At 36.0% G+C, this 15,857-nt stretch overlaps 1 protein-coding gene across 3 annotated transcripts in view; it reads right to left on the bottom strand.

Annotated features, from left to right (window-relative positions):
- CFTR (CF transmembrane conductance regulator) overlaps positions 1-15,857 on the bottom strand; it is a 167,171-nt gene that overhangs the window by 133,889 nt on the left and 17,425 nt on the right. For all 3 annotated transcript variants that reach the window (XM_070264278.1, NM_001110510.1, XM_070264277.1), the window contains 1 exon segment: positions 668-778. Coding sequence is in view for 2 of the 3 variants with exons in the window: in NM_001110510.1 (NP_001103980.1) it covers positions 668-778 (111 nt within the window). In the remaining variant the exon portion in view is untranslated.

Here is a 15,857-nt window from a genome sequence, read left to right as displayed (position 1 = left end):
GCACGTGAACTTAACCACTATGCCACAGGGCTGGCCCAAGAAACTCTGAGAATTTCTTTACAATAGGAAACACTGCTGCTGGGCACACCAGGAATGCAGACCTGGGGAGGATCACGGCTCCATCAGTCATCAGCTGGATGGTTACATCATCACTGTGAGCCTCAGTCTGCTCTTCTGCATGATGGAGATGATGCTTTCCTCCCAGAGCGGCTGATAGGAGACACTACACTTGGCGTTCAATATGTACCCCAAATATGAAATTTTTACATTTCTTTGATATCCAAAGCCATTACCTTAAGATTTCCAAGTATGTACATTTCTATTTGCATACTAAGATTTTGGAGACAAATACACACAATTTGCTTCATAAAGATGTTATTTCCATCTTCACCAAATCCGCTTAATGTTCTTTAAAGACAGGTAACTTCTCAGGATTCAAGTAGGTATTTTTCAGAATAAAAGTCATTTCTCAGGAAAATGGTTATATTTCTTTTATCCTTCTCCTTTCATTGTTTAATTCTTAATTGGTTAAGACTTCAGCAAGAATACAGGATGTTGCTGTTTTAAATATGCCATCTTAAGAGTTAAGCCCTCCAATACATCAGTCCTCCCTTCTCTAAATAATTCATTTCTCTCTTCAACTGATAAATGATGTGCATGAACATACCTTTCCAATTTTTCGGACAGGTTGTCAGCAGAATCAGCAGAAGGGATTTGGTATATGTCTGACAATTCCAGGCGCTGTCTGTACCCTTTCCTCAAAATTGGTCTGGTCCAGCTAAAAGAAAGAGAAGACGGACAGAGAGAAACATTAACTCGACTGGGTCTCCAACGTAGACCTGGAATCTGATGCCCCTTCAAATCTTCTGGCCTGTGGAAAATGGTAGATGTGTAAATATGAGAATAAAATAATTCAACTTATGTAAATACCAGGGCTTCATATCTTACAGGACACATCTGTATAAAATACCAACCCCTCCAAACTTATGTGATGTAGCCTTGTGAGAAAGGATCGGGAATGATGGTAGAATCCTTCCCAGAAGAAAAAACAGACTGTTAAACATTCTATATTAAAAGTATTCTTAAAAAAAAACAAAAAACCTGGGGCCGGCCCAGTTGCGCAGCAGTTAAGTTCACACGTCCCGCTTTGGCAGCCTGGGGTTTGCCGGTTGGGATCCTAGGTGCAGACCTACACACCACTTGGCAAGCCATGCTGTGGCAGGCATCCCATATATAAAGTAGAGGAGGATGGGCACAGATGTTAGCTCAGGGCCGGTCTTCCTCAAAAAAACCTGCCCCAAAATAACCAGATACCAGGAGTTGATAGCAAATTGCTGAAGTCCGGTCTCCACCACTTCAAATATAAAATGACCTGTGAATGATAAAATCGACCCTCAGCCAACACCCTTATATAACTTTGTTACTGTAACACCTGGTCCTCAGCAATGAGCTATTTGTTGAATGAACTGACTCTTGCCGGAGGGTTAATGAGTAGTTTGTATCAATTTGTTGACTTAATTATCACCTCCGAATGGTTACTTGAGGGTGGGGATGATACCTTCCTTATGTTTTGCTCCTCACCCATCAGCAGTTACGCACATCTACCCTCTGCACATCAAATAAATAACAATTTATGACGGAAGCTAGTGAAACTGGTGTGGTAAATAATTAGGGAGGATACTCCAATTACTTTCAAGTACACTGTTTCTAACTCCTTTGGATAAAGTGGAATAATCTTCACAGAGACAAGAAAATCTAAAAAGAAGACAAAGAAGAAGAAAAAGGAAGAGGAAGGAGGAGGAGAATTATGAAACAAAGCAATCACATCACGTATGAAGAGAAATTTCTAAATGAAATTTGAGCAGATGAGACCTTTCTTGGGTGAAATTTCATTTATTTATTGAGAAAAGGAAACTGAATTTAGAATTAGTAACCCCCAAACATATGCTCTTTCCCTTAGTATCTTTCTTTTCTTCAAAAATGTCTAAAATTTGATGTCACTGAAACTTTGGTAATGTATCAAAATGCAAATTAGCCACCAAAAATCAAAAGGGTCCAGATTCTTCTTTATACTTCCCTGGTCTCCAGCTTCTTCTGTCAGCCCTGCCCTATGTTTCTGATGTCTCTACAACTTGTCCTTCCTTAAAACTTAACTGAATTAGGGCCCAACTCGAAGGCTAAGTAATTTCATCAATCATTTCTTGCTAAGATATCAAGGTGTGACAATGGTTTTTAATATGTCACTTTTCTCATTAACTTGCAATATTTTCATCTTGAAAAGCTCCTTCAGACCCTAATAAAGAGTGATAATTAGGTTTCGTCTTTATTGTCCAATCTGATCCATTGGTAATTTTTCCTGGAGAATGAGAATGAAAATAGTTGGGGACAGTCTGAACACAGCAGTTAAAGAAGTGTCATGATCATGCAGCATCCGCAGTGGGCATCGTCTAAGAAGGGGACGTCACATCCACCTGGTGCCAAACCCGTGACCAACATAAGCAATGGAAGTACATGTGGAAATACAGGTGGTATTTAGGCTATGAAAAATCAGGGACAGCATTTTAGGATATAAACTCCATCTTGTTGGTTATAAGCCTTTGTAAACTTAAACCAAGAAGGGAAAAGGTGAATCAAGAGTTTACTACTGAAAAAACATTATGTGTGTATAGCACTTGTCAAAGAGCTTTCACAAACATTAACACATCGTGATTTTAATTTGAAAATCTTTTTCGGTAGGTAGAACAAAAACATATTATTGCCCTATTTTAAGGATAAAGAAATGGAGGCTCAGAGATGCTAAACTTGTCTGCTAGTAAAGGCAAAAACTATAGATTTTTGCCACATTCTTTTGACTTCATTCCTTCCTTTACCATGCTCAGCTTTCCCTATTTAGGAAAATTAAGCATGGCGGGTTGTTCTAGACAGATAGCTGGAGGAGAACCTAGAAGCAGGGAGACCAAAACCTGGCAGACTGCAGGCAGTGGTGCCGTGTGCTGGCAAATCTTTAACTGTCCCTTCTCCAGCAAAAACAAAATGACTTACGGCATCTGCCAACTTCTGTGGTGTGAATACTCCCACCATGACTAATTTCAAGTATCCAGATGTGAAGTCACTGAACACAGAGTTGGGAAGAGATTTACAATTGCATATCATAACATAGTGTGATTACCATTCAGATAAAATGAACATAAATAACCTCAATAGCATAGATAATAGTAAAATGTAAAATAATTAGGTAATAACTTTTGAGTTTTTATTACCTTTGCTTTAATACAATTTACTTAACTACAAGTTTAAATTTTTTTTCTTTTTTTTTTTTTTTTGGTGAGCAAGATTAGCCCTGAGCTAACATCTATTGGCAAGCTTCTTCTTTTTGCTTGAGGAAGATTGTCCCTGAGCTAACATCCATGCCAATCTTCCTTTACTTTTGTATGTGGGACCCTGCCACAGCATGGCTTGATGAGAGTGTGTAGGTCCACACTGAGGACCCAAACCTGCAAACCCTGGGCCACCAAAGCGGAGCACACAAACTTAGCCACTACACCCCTGGGTTGGCCCCTTATTTAATTTTTAATACTAGTTGTGCCTAACAAATAACTCACAAACTTCCTGAAAATTGAACAATCAGCTTGGCCAGAAAGGGCCAACTGCAGAAGATCATGGACAGCCAGATGGTTGAAAGACTTGAAACAAGGGTAATGGCACTGAGGACAGAAAGGAGGAGCCCCTAGAAGATTTAGTAAAAAAGAAAATGTACTTCATCTATTAATGTCTTACATTTTCAGTATGTTTAAAATTATTAAAATATGACACTAATTCTACAAATAAACAAAATTTCACTATCAATACACCAAAAACACCTTTGTAGAAAATTAAATAAATCTTCATATCTCTTTTAAAAAACATATAAACATATATCTTTTCGTCTATTTCTAAGACCCAAAGACCATTCCCATAAATGAGTTTCCAGCTCATTTTAAAGTAACATAATTTGTGGGCTGCTTTTATAAAAAGTTTCCTGCATTATCTGTGCCCATTTTAATATGTATGTTACACCAGGACATCTAGCTTTGATTATCAAGACTTCCATAGCCCAGCATCATCAAACCAAACATTCAGTAGCATTAAAACTCAAGTTAGTCATTTATAATTATTAATATAATTTAGTATTTCCTGTCAGGCTCACCATAGTAAACTTATATTTGTATCCTGAAATAGAAACTTGGCTTAAGGTAAATTATGAGAACTAAAATCAACTAAGCTTAGGCTTCCTGGCAATCACCAGAGCTATTTTAGAGGAAGAATTTATTCTATGAGGTTAAACCAACAAAATTGAATGAATTTCTGCCCCATCAAAGGGCTCTCCATGCCTATATCAAGCCAGTCTTAGAAATACAAAAACAAAAATAAAACAAACAAACAAAAAATTCCCCATATAGCTACACGTAGACACTTTATGAAATATTAGTTACTATAAACTCTAGCCACCACTCCTTTTGAATAATCCTGAGTAAGTTAAACATACTTGGATAGAATTTAGGAATGCCCAGCCAGGATTTCCACTTCAGTATTTCTTCCATCAGAAATCAGTGAGCTCCCAGGTGTTTCATGAAGCAAAGCAGGTACCCCCGGAATAACCGAAAGCAAGAAACCCTATTCCTCCTCCCATTTGCCCCCACCAACTCTTCTTCTCACCTCTAATTGAGCTTATCCTTCTCCTTCATTCAATAATTAGTCACTATATATTGACAATGGACTTAAAATTGGTCTACTTAGAAATTGTGACAGTTTCCAAAGTTCTGGCTATTTCTAACAGAAACTAGCTAATCATTAATTACAGAGTAGCAGACAGACATCCCTAAGGCATACAGCTTTTTATAACTTAAAAGTTTTAAACTAACTTTGAAAAAAGGATCTAGTACCCCAGAAACACTGTTCTGTTCACTTAACTATAAGAGGCTTCATGTTTTGAGAAAAATGCTATCACTTGATTTTTCAAAAGTACACACACACACACAAAGATGAAACTGTATTTAATTAGTTTCATTTCTTAGGACAAAACTTCCAATTTTTGTATACAGTGATTTGTAATTCCCTATGATGCAAAGAATTTTCTAGTTATAGCCACTACTACAGCCTTGCTTTTCACAAAACCTATCCCCCTAAGGCCACATAATTAAAGCTTATAATCATTTTTCCACTTGACATTTGACTTTAGTAATCCAACAGAGGCATCTGACATTTTCATCTGCTAGAATTTAAGATGAAGGTCAGGTATCAGATCTTTTTAGTTCAAAATGATTTTGTTTGTATAAAACAATCATGCTTCCATGGTATATAACATTACTTTTTGTTTAACTAGCAAAATAAAATGAAATTGCAAATTTAAATCACTGGTTATATGACACTTCTCCTAAATACTGACAAAATTGATAGACTCAAAGACTAACAGCTTTCTTCATTTTTGCATGAAATAATTAATACTTGAGGAACTAAGTAGAAATTACTCTAAACTACTTTGTGTAGTCAAGTTTAAATACACTAGAGGTTTTCTCATCATCCAGTATATTTACCATGAGCTTCAAATAGCCCAAATAATCTGGATAGTCCTGACTAAGGAATATGTTGAACCTCATGCAGAGGACAGAGGGAAACCATTTGAACAGATTGTGATAATAAATCTCAAATTCCTGCAGCATAGCTCTACCACTTTGCTTTAGTTTTGTGTGTGTGTGAGGAAGATGGCCCTGAGCTAACATCTGTTGCCAATCTTCGTTTTGCTTGAGGAAAAGTGGCCCTGAGCCAACATCTGTACCAATCTTCCTCTATTTTGTATATGGGTTGCCACCACAGCATGGCTTGATGAGTGGTGTAGGTCTGTGTCCAGGATCCAAACCCATGAACCCAGGCTGCTGAAGCAGAGTACACCAAACTTAACCACTATACCACCAGGCCAGCCCCTGCTTTAGTTTTTTTGAAAAATCGCTATGATGGGAAGGATTGACTTGAGACCAGAAGTCGTCTCACTTCTATATAGAGCACCTAAATACATAAAGCAAATATTAACAGACAAAGAAGGAGAATCTGATGGTTAGACAAAACTAGTAGCAGACTTCAACACTCTAATTACATCAATGGATAGAGATCATCCAGACAGAAGATTCAATAAGGAAACGTTGGCCGTAAAAGGTATCAAGATGGACTTGATAGATATATACAGAACATTCCATCCAAAAACTGCAGAATACACACTCTTTTCAAATGCACATGGAGCATTCTCTGGGATAGATCACATATTAGGCCACAAAACTAGTCTCAATAAATTTAAGAAGATTGAAATAATACCAAGCATCTTCTCTGACCAAAACAGTATGAAACTAGAAATCAACTACAAGAAGACAACTGGAAAAGCCACAAAAATGTGAAAATTAAACAAAACGCTACTGAACAACTACTATCTCAATGAAGAAATCAACGGAGAAATCAAAAAATACCTGGAAACAAGTGAAAATGAAAATATGACATACCGAAATTTAGAGGATACAGCAAAAACTGTATTAAGAGGGAAGTTTATAGTAATATAAGCCTAGCTCAAAAAACCAGAAAAGTTGCAAATTAACAATCTAACAATATACCCAAGGAAACCGGAGAAAAAAGGACAAACAAGGCCCAACATCAGTAGAAAGAAGGAAATAAAAATCAGAGCAAAAGTAAATGAAGTAGAGACTAAAAAGACAATACAAAAGATCAATGAAACTAAGAGCTGATTCTTTGAAAACATAAACAAAACTGACAAACCTTGAGCTAAATTCACCAACAAACAAAGAGAAAAGGTTCAAATAAAATCAGAAATGAAAACGAAGAAATTACAACAGATACCACAGAAATAGAAAGGATTATAAGAGTATACAACAAAAAGCTATATGCCAACAAATTGGATAATCTAGATGAAATGGATAAATTCTTAGAATTATACAACCTTCCAAAACTGAATCAAGAGGAGGTAGAGAATCTGAATAGACCAAGCATGAGTAAGGAGATCAAAACAGTAATCAAAAAAAGGAAGTCCAGGACCAGATGGCTCCCCCAGTGAATTCTACCATTCAAAAAAGATGATTCCTACCCATCTCAAACTCTTCCAAAAAATTGAAGAGGAGGGATGCTTCCTAATTCATTCTATGAAGGCAATAATATCTTCAAACAAAACCAGACAAGGACTACACACAAAAAAAGAGAATTACAGGCCAATATAACTGATAAATTTAGATACAAAAATCCTCAACAAAATACTAGCAAATTGAAGACAACAAGACATTAAAAGGATCATACAGCATGATCCAGGGATGCAGGAATGGTTCAACAGCCACAAATTAATCAATGTGATATACCACATTAACAAAATGAAGAATAAAAATCACATGATCATCTCAATAGATGCAGAGAAAGCATCTGACAAGATATAGCATACATTTATGATAAAAACCCTGAATAAAATGGGTATAGAATGAAAGTATCTCAACATAATAAAGGCCATATATGACAAAATCATAGCTAACACCATACTCAATGGTGAAAAACTGAAAGCTATGCCTCTAAGAACAGGAACAAGACAAGGATGCCCACTTTCACCACTCTTATTTAACATAGTACTTGAAGTCCTTGCCAGAGCAATTAGGCAAGAAAAAGAAATAAAAGGGATCTAAATTGGAAAGGTGGAAGTGAAACTGTCACTATTTGCAGATGACATATTATATAAGAAAACCCTAAAGAATCCACCAAAAAACTATTAGAAATAATAAACAAATACAAAATCAGCATACAAAAATCAGTTGCATTTTATGCAGTAATGATGAAATAGCAGAAAGAGAAATTAAGAATACGATCCCATTTACAATCTCAACAAAAAGAATAAAATACCTAGAAATAAATTTGACCAAAAAGGTGAAAGCCCTGTACACTGAAAACTATAAAACATTGTTGAAAGAAATCAAAGAAGACACAAAGAAATGGAAAGATATTTCATGCTCGTGGATTGGAAGAATTAACATAGTTAAAATGTCTATACTTCCTAAAACAATCTACAGACTCAATACAATCCCCATCAAAGTCCCAATGACATTTTTCACAGAAATAGAACAAAGAATTCTAAAATTTACATGGAACAACAAAAGACCACAAATAGCCAAAGCAATCTTGAGAAAAAAGAACAAAGCTGGAAGAATCACATTCTCTGATTTCCAAATATACCACAAAGCTGTAGTAATCAAAACATCATGGTTCTGGCAGAAAAACAGACACACAGACCAATGGAACAGAATTGAGAGCCCAGAAATAAACCATACATCTACGAGCAGCCGATTTTCAAAAAGGAATCAAGAACATACAATGGAAAAAGGAAAGTTTTTTCAATAAATGGTATTGGGAAATCTGGACAGCCACATGCAAAAAACTAAAAGTAGACAAATATCTTACACCATACACAAAAATTAACTCAAAATGGATTAAAGACTTGAATGTATGACCTGAAACCATAAAACTCCTAGGAGAAAACTTAGGCAGAAGGCTTTTCAACATCAGTCTTAGCAGTATCTTTTTGAATATCATGTCTCTCCAGGCAAGTGAAACAAAAAGAAAAAATAAACAAATGGGACTACAACAAACTAAAAAACTTCCTCACAGCAAAGAAAACTATCAACAAAACCAAAAAACAACCTAACAATTGGGAGAAGATAGTTGCAAATCATATATCTGATAAGTGGTTAATATCCAAAATTTATAAAGAACACAACTCAACAACAAAAAAACAAACAACACCATTAATAAGTGGGCAGAGGATCTCAACAGACATTTTTCCAAAGAAGACATATAGATGACAACAGGCACATGGAAAAATCTTCAACATCACTAATTATTAGGAAAATGTAAATTAAAACTACAATGAGACATCACCTCACTCCCATCAGAATGGCTATTATTAAAAAGACAGGTAATAACAAGTGTTGGAGCAGATGTGGAGAAAAGGGAATATAAATTGGTACAGCCACTATGGCAAACAGTATGGAGATTCCTCAAAAAATTAAGAATAGAACTACCATATGATTCAGCTATTCTGCTTCTGGGTATTTACTCAAAGAACACAAAAACACTAATTTGAAAAGATATGTGCACCCCTATGTTAACTGTAACATTATTCACAATAGCCAAGACTGGGAAACAACGTAAGTACCCATCAACAGATGAATGGACAAAGAAGATGTAGTATACATATACAATGGAATACTACTCTGCCATAAAAATAAAGATGAAATCTTGCCATTTGCAACAACATGGATGGACCTTGAGGGCATTATGCTAAGTGAAATAAGTCATATGGAGAAAGCCAAAGTATGATTTCATTCATATGCGAAAGATAAAAACAATGACGACAACAAACAAACACATAGATAAGGAGAACAGATTGGTAGTCACCAGAGGGAAAGGGGGAAAAGTGAAAGGGGTAAAAGGGCACATGCGTCTGGTGACAGATGGTAATTAGTCTTTGAGTGATGAACATGATGTAGTCCACACAGAAATCCAAATATAATGGTGTACATGTGAAATTTATATAATGCTATAAACCAATGCTATCTCAATAAAAAAACGGAAAAAAACATATAAATAGAACTTCAAACGTCACAATTGTTTCATTAACTTAGATTTGATGTCATCTTATAGTCAGATGTATTTTTCTCAATGAATTTTAGTGAAAATAAAACTTGAGAAGGTAGTGGTACCTAGCACTCAAAAGTCCTGTGTAAAACTTGTAGACTTCAAGAACGTACCCCGGAGTCGCAGCCGCGGAGTGAGGGTCAGGTCGGAGAGTCCCTGTCCTCCGATAACACAAGGTGTTTAAACAGTGTTTACTGCTTATCCGTAAAATGCTTAATTTCTAAGCAATAATCACTTTAGTTAGCTCAATCACCTTTAGGAAGTACTTGCTTACTAGAGATCAGCCATTTTTGTGTTTGAGAGTTAATTACTCATGAGGCTCTAATTTTACCAAGAGAATTATAGAAGTTCTTCTTCTTTCTCTAGATAAGTAAACAATAAAGTAAATGTAGTTAATGAATTTCAGAAGATCTGGAAAGGTGATCATTTGCTGTTCAACAGAAGACCACAAACCCAGTCTGGTAGCCCAGAATTTAGAATCATATAGGCATCCTAACATAAATTAATTTAACTTCATGCCTAATGAATGCAATATTAAATAGAAAATCTACCTGCTCATTTTGGGAGATGTTTCTAAATATAAACATGTTAGGAATGTAAGCTTATCGAGAAAATGTCTGGGAAGATATTTTCTTTTTTGCTCACCTATATTCTCTAATGTTGAACCATGAGCACATACCACTTTGGAAATAAGAAGGAAGTTCTTTTGAATTAAAGAAGAAAGTATATGTAATTATAACTCCTTACTTAATCTGGCTATCTATGAGGATAAACTTTTTAGTCAAGTATGTTCTAACTCCATGAGTCTCATACAGTACTTGCTATCAATTTTAATTTCCCACAAAATCACTTTTTTTTCTTTCCTGATACGGTTGTCTGAGGTAATGCTTCATCACGAAGACTATAAAACTCCAGCCACCTGACTAGTACTACAAATCTATTACTGAAAAAGCTGAATTGGTGATTCTAAGAAGAAAAGACAACTCTAGGTTTTAACTCTGTCTCTGGCATTTCCCAGCCACGTGACCTGCAAAAGGGCTCTTAAGATCTTTCAGCTGCAGCAACTCCTCAAAATAATAACCACCATGACAGCTTTACCTGATTTTCATGGGGCCAAATTCGCTGTTGTCTATAAAACATTACAACTGTACCTTATTACATACTTCTTCACATAAACTACTTGGCTTCAGTTTAATTTTCAGAACACTAGAATTTATTATTGGGATTATAATGATAGTAATAGCTAAAATTAATAGAGCATTACCACAGCTCTGAAAAATTCTAAGTATTTCATATTCATTATTTCATCCGATCCTCACAACAATTAAAGAGACAAGTCCTAGTCTCATCCCCTTCTTACAGATGAGTAACTGGGGCTGAGAGAACTTAAATAATTTGTCCAGGGCAGAGTTAGAATCCAAAAATAGGACTGTAATGCCAGAGCCTACATTTGTATCAAATTTGCCATATCAGGACTAATTTTTTAAAAAGCACCATACACTTTGATATAACACTAAAAGCACAAGCAACAACAGAAAAAATAGATAAATTGGACATCATCAAAATTAAAAACTTTAATGCTTCAAAGAATGCCATCAAGAAAGTGGAAAAATAACCCAAAGAATGGGAGAAAAAATTTGCAAATCATGTATCTGATAAGGAACTTATACCTAGAATAGACATTCAGTCATAAAAAGACAACCCAATTTAGAAATGGGCAAAGGATCTGAACAGACACTTCTCCGAAGAAGATATACAAACACCCAAAAGCACATGAAAGGATACTCAACATCTGTAGCCATTAGGGAAATGCAAATCAAACCCAGAATGAGATACCACTTCACACTCACTAGGATAACTATAATCAAAAGACAGGTAATAGCAGTATTGACAAAGATGTGGAGAAATTGGAACGCTCATACCCTGCTGGTGGGGATGTTAAATGATGCAGCCACTTTGGAAAACAGTCAGAAAGGTCCCCAAAATATTAAACATAAAATTACCGTATGACCCAGAAATTCCACCACTTGGTATATGCCCAAAGAAGTGAAAAAGTATGTCCATACAAAAATCTGTACACAAAAGTTCATAGTAGCATTTTTATAACAAGCAAAAAGGGAAAAACAATCCAAATATCTATTAACTGCTGAATGGATAAATGTATATTCCTACAAATAGAGTATTATTCAGCAATAAAAAAGAATGATATACTGACACATGCTACAACATGGATGAACCTTGAAAACATTACACTAAATGAAAGAAGCCAGTCACAAAGACCACATTGTTCCATTGATATGAAATGTCCACAATAGGCAAACCTATAGAGACAGAAGGTAGATTAGTAGTTGCCTAGGGCAAGGGATGGGGAAGGAATGGAGAATGACTACTTATGGGTATGCAGCTTCTTTGGGGGTTGAGGAAAGTGTTCTAAAATTGGTTGTAGTACTGGCTACACAACTCTTCAAAAACCATTGAATTATATACTTTAAGTGGATAAATTGGTATGTGAAGTATATCTCAATAAAGCTGGTATTAAGACAGACAGTATACAGAAATCAACCATGAGTGTCAATTTTGGAAAGTTTTCCCAAATGTTTTATTTTTCACTCCTAAAACTGGTAAAACGTAAATTCTTATTATGGTGACTTTGACACTCTAAACCCTTTCAAATATGTTAGTACCCAAGGCACTGCTGCAAGGGATTAAGATCCTGTGGATAGCCCATGAGAGGATCTAAGAATTGCTGACATGGATCATGAGTTGTGTAAATTGTTTATTTCCTGGTCCCCAGAAGCAAGGCACTTAATTGCTGGAAATATTATGAATACAGGAAAAGTAATAATTGTGACAGTATTGTAAAGAACCTGAGGAATGAATACCATGAGAGCAGAAAGACCACTTCTAACAGCTATACCTAATTCACTCCCATGATTTGGATTTCATGGACTCCAGCAATTGAGAGACAAGTAATGTACAAAAAAATCCCACCTATTTTGAAAGATAACACAGAGGAAACAAAGCATTGTGATTTATAGCCTGTGCCCATGTGCTTTAGAAAAGCAGCCTCGGGGTGTTGTTCCATGGTTTTAGTTTGATTTGCATTCTATCTGGGCATGAAGCCACTAATAAAAGTCATAAAATTGATTGTAGCTGGAACAATTGGCTAGAAAGATAGGATGATTAACTGCCCTATAAAATTGCTGCATCCTACATGAGTTTTAGGAGCTCTTTACTAAGCATGAAAGACAAGTGATATCATTGCTCTCTAATTTCTGATTCTTATTTCCACTGGCAATAAGAAATCTATTTGAAACCAACAAAATAAGGAAGAGGGAAAACGGATTTGCCGTAAAATCTTATGGTAGAAATGCCACTGGGTTACGGGCTAGCATTTGTAAAATCTCACAGAGAGAAACTTTTGTGACTGTCAGACTCTCACCAGGATTACTGTTATTTTAGACAATCGCATTCTCAAGAACAGAGCAGAGAAGCAATTTCAAGCATGCCCTGTGGTAGCTGACAGGGAAAGAAGGAAAACAAGTTCTGCCTCTTCTCTCTAAAAGGAAAAAAACATACGTCACGTGAGTGATACAAGGATATCTCCCATATGACATAATGATTTAACTTTGCTGGTATTTGTTTCATACTTATCCCATTTATTTGGTATTCCCTCCCTTTTTCTAGAACTCTGAAACCCTTATTGAAGCTCTTGGTTCACTTCATTTGTTCGGATATCGTCAGTAGGACCCAAACTAAACACCCCGATGGGTTTCACCATCCTTCATAAATGAAATACCCATGTCCTTTCTGAGCCATGGTTTTCATTGTGGAATTAACTCAACATCTGGAATCAAAGCTATTTGATTTTTCTCTGCTAAAGCGTTTCTCTCAGCATGGAGAAGACACTCCTCTTGGGGACAGAAATCCTCTGAGAAGCTCTGGGCGGCAGAGTCAGGGATCTGTTTGGTACAAGCCGCCAGAGGCATAGCACGTGCTGGATTCTCACAGCCTTCAACATCCAAATGACTTAATGACCCTCACTATGTGTACTTCACACATCACTACTTACTTAAAAATATCACTACTTATCATTAAATCCTCTCTGACATCTGCTTGTCAGTTACTGCCTTGAAGCAACATTTCCAAAATTAAAAAAACAATGCAATGTAATTTCACCCAACATCGTTCATTTGAGGATGTTTACTTATTTGCTTATTTTGCTGGATCGATGGAAGGGTAAAATGGAGGTCAGAGGTGACCTCAGAAATGGTTTAAGATGAAGATGATTAAAAACTAATACTCCAAGGGTAACTCTCTAACATGATGCACCACAAAAACAAAGTTGATTTTTTTAAATTCAGTGGTGATAAAGTTGGTCTCTAGGGTTCTGCTTGGAATCATCTAAATAGATAAATGATCAGTCAAATTCTAGAATTTCTCTCATTTATCTTGATCTTCTCTTCACTCTAATTTGTTTATGCTGTCTGCTCTGTTACACTGTCACACTCCTGTTACTCATGATTATTTCTCAGAAGGATTCAAAGAGCAGAACGTCATTGGATTCAGACTTCTCAACTGCAGATGGGTTCCCATCTTCAAACTGTATACGGAACTTGGTTATTGGTGGCATTTTAATCCTTTTTCTAATCTTTCACTGTTATTATTTCACCTTCTAGAAAACCTTTAAAATCACAAATAATAGCATTAAAATATAAATTTAGCACCTTCTTTATTTCTCCCCCTTTTCACAAGGAAGAGTGTATATAGATACCTTGTATGACTCAGGATTTAAGTTTCAGATCCTGTTCCTGAGGTTGTGGAGCAATATTAATGCTATTTTTCATTTCCTTGATGCCTTGATATTACTGGGAGGGACACTGACAGTAAATCTCCTGAGAGATGCAGGGGAGGAGAGCAGTAGTGACTGAACCTTTATTCATACCCACTGGGAATCCCAGAAAAAAAGGAGCATGACACAGGCAGAGAATGGAGACAGCCATTGGACCAAGGTTTACCAAGGAAATAAGACTCTATGAAAGAGACTTACTTTAAATGCTCTTCACTTAATCTTTACATCTTTTTTTCATATAAGCAACATATAGGTAAATAAAGTTCCACAAAATACCCTAAGTTGCATTTTTCTACCACAACAGCAAAACACACAATAACGGATGATTGAATCATTAACTGATCCTAATAAGCAATTTGAGTTCAAAATGGTCACCTTTGCAATCAGGTCATTACAAACAGAAATCATAGCACAAGTGGTGATAGTTTAGTGAAAATCATTTTTATGGGCATTTAAGAATTATTGTGACCTCAAAATGTCATGATCTCTTGCTTCCATTTGCACTTTAGGAAATGAACTTTAAAGGCAACATCAAGCCAGACTCTTGCGTTTGAACTCTGCAGGAGCTCCCCCTGGATGAAACCATTGACAACAAGGTGGCTCTCAATTTTTAAAAGGATTCTCCTATTCCCATCACTTGGTACTGCATTTTTTGGTTTTGCATTAATATCAACTAAGTGCCAGGTTGCACTGAAGAAAAATTAATAACTTCCTTGAAATAAAACCTGATCTCTATTTCCAAGAAACCTCAAATGCATTGAAAGAGTTTCATAGAAATTAGGTATGTGTGAGCCTCTCTGCATTCTAGGTTTAATTTTCCTCCCGTGGGCTCCATTCTCTCCCGTACTCCTTCCACCTGAGCCGTTACCGCATATTGTCTATTTACTTGTCTGCCAATACCCCATGTCTCCAAGCACACAAGACTGCAACTTCCACCATAGCAAACACCTTATGCATCATTTTTTTGTTGCTGTATATCCTGCACCTACCATAGAGAATGGTACATAATTGTCATTCAATTATTTTTAAAATTGTTTATGTTATCACATTATACATTGTTTGCTGGTTTATTTCCCTCATGAGACTAACTCCTTGAAGACAATGTAGGTGTAGTCTAAATCTTTACATCTCCATTGTCTTGTCCAGTGACTGGGACAGCATAAAAATTGAAACCATTATTGTGTTAACTAATTAATTACTCAAACACGATATGTTTATAGCCCATGTGAGAACACTGATATGATTCAAATAGGTATTGTTCAGCCAGCCAATAGTCCTGGTCAAATGTATTAAAAGT

This window comes from Equus caballus, chromosome 4 (assembly GCF_041296265.1).
Source record: "Equus caballus isolate H_3958 breed thoroughbred chromosome 4, TB-T2T, whole genome shotgun sequence".
Classification (NCBI taxonomy): Eukaryota; Metazoa; Chordata; class Mammalia; order Perissodactyla; family Equidae; genus Equus; species Equus caballus.
Note: the sequence above shows the minus strand (reverse complement) of the source record. Positions and strands in the feature narration are given on the sequence as shown.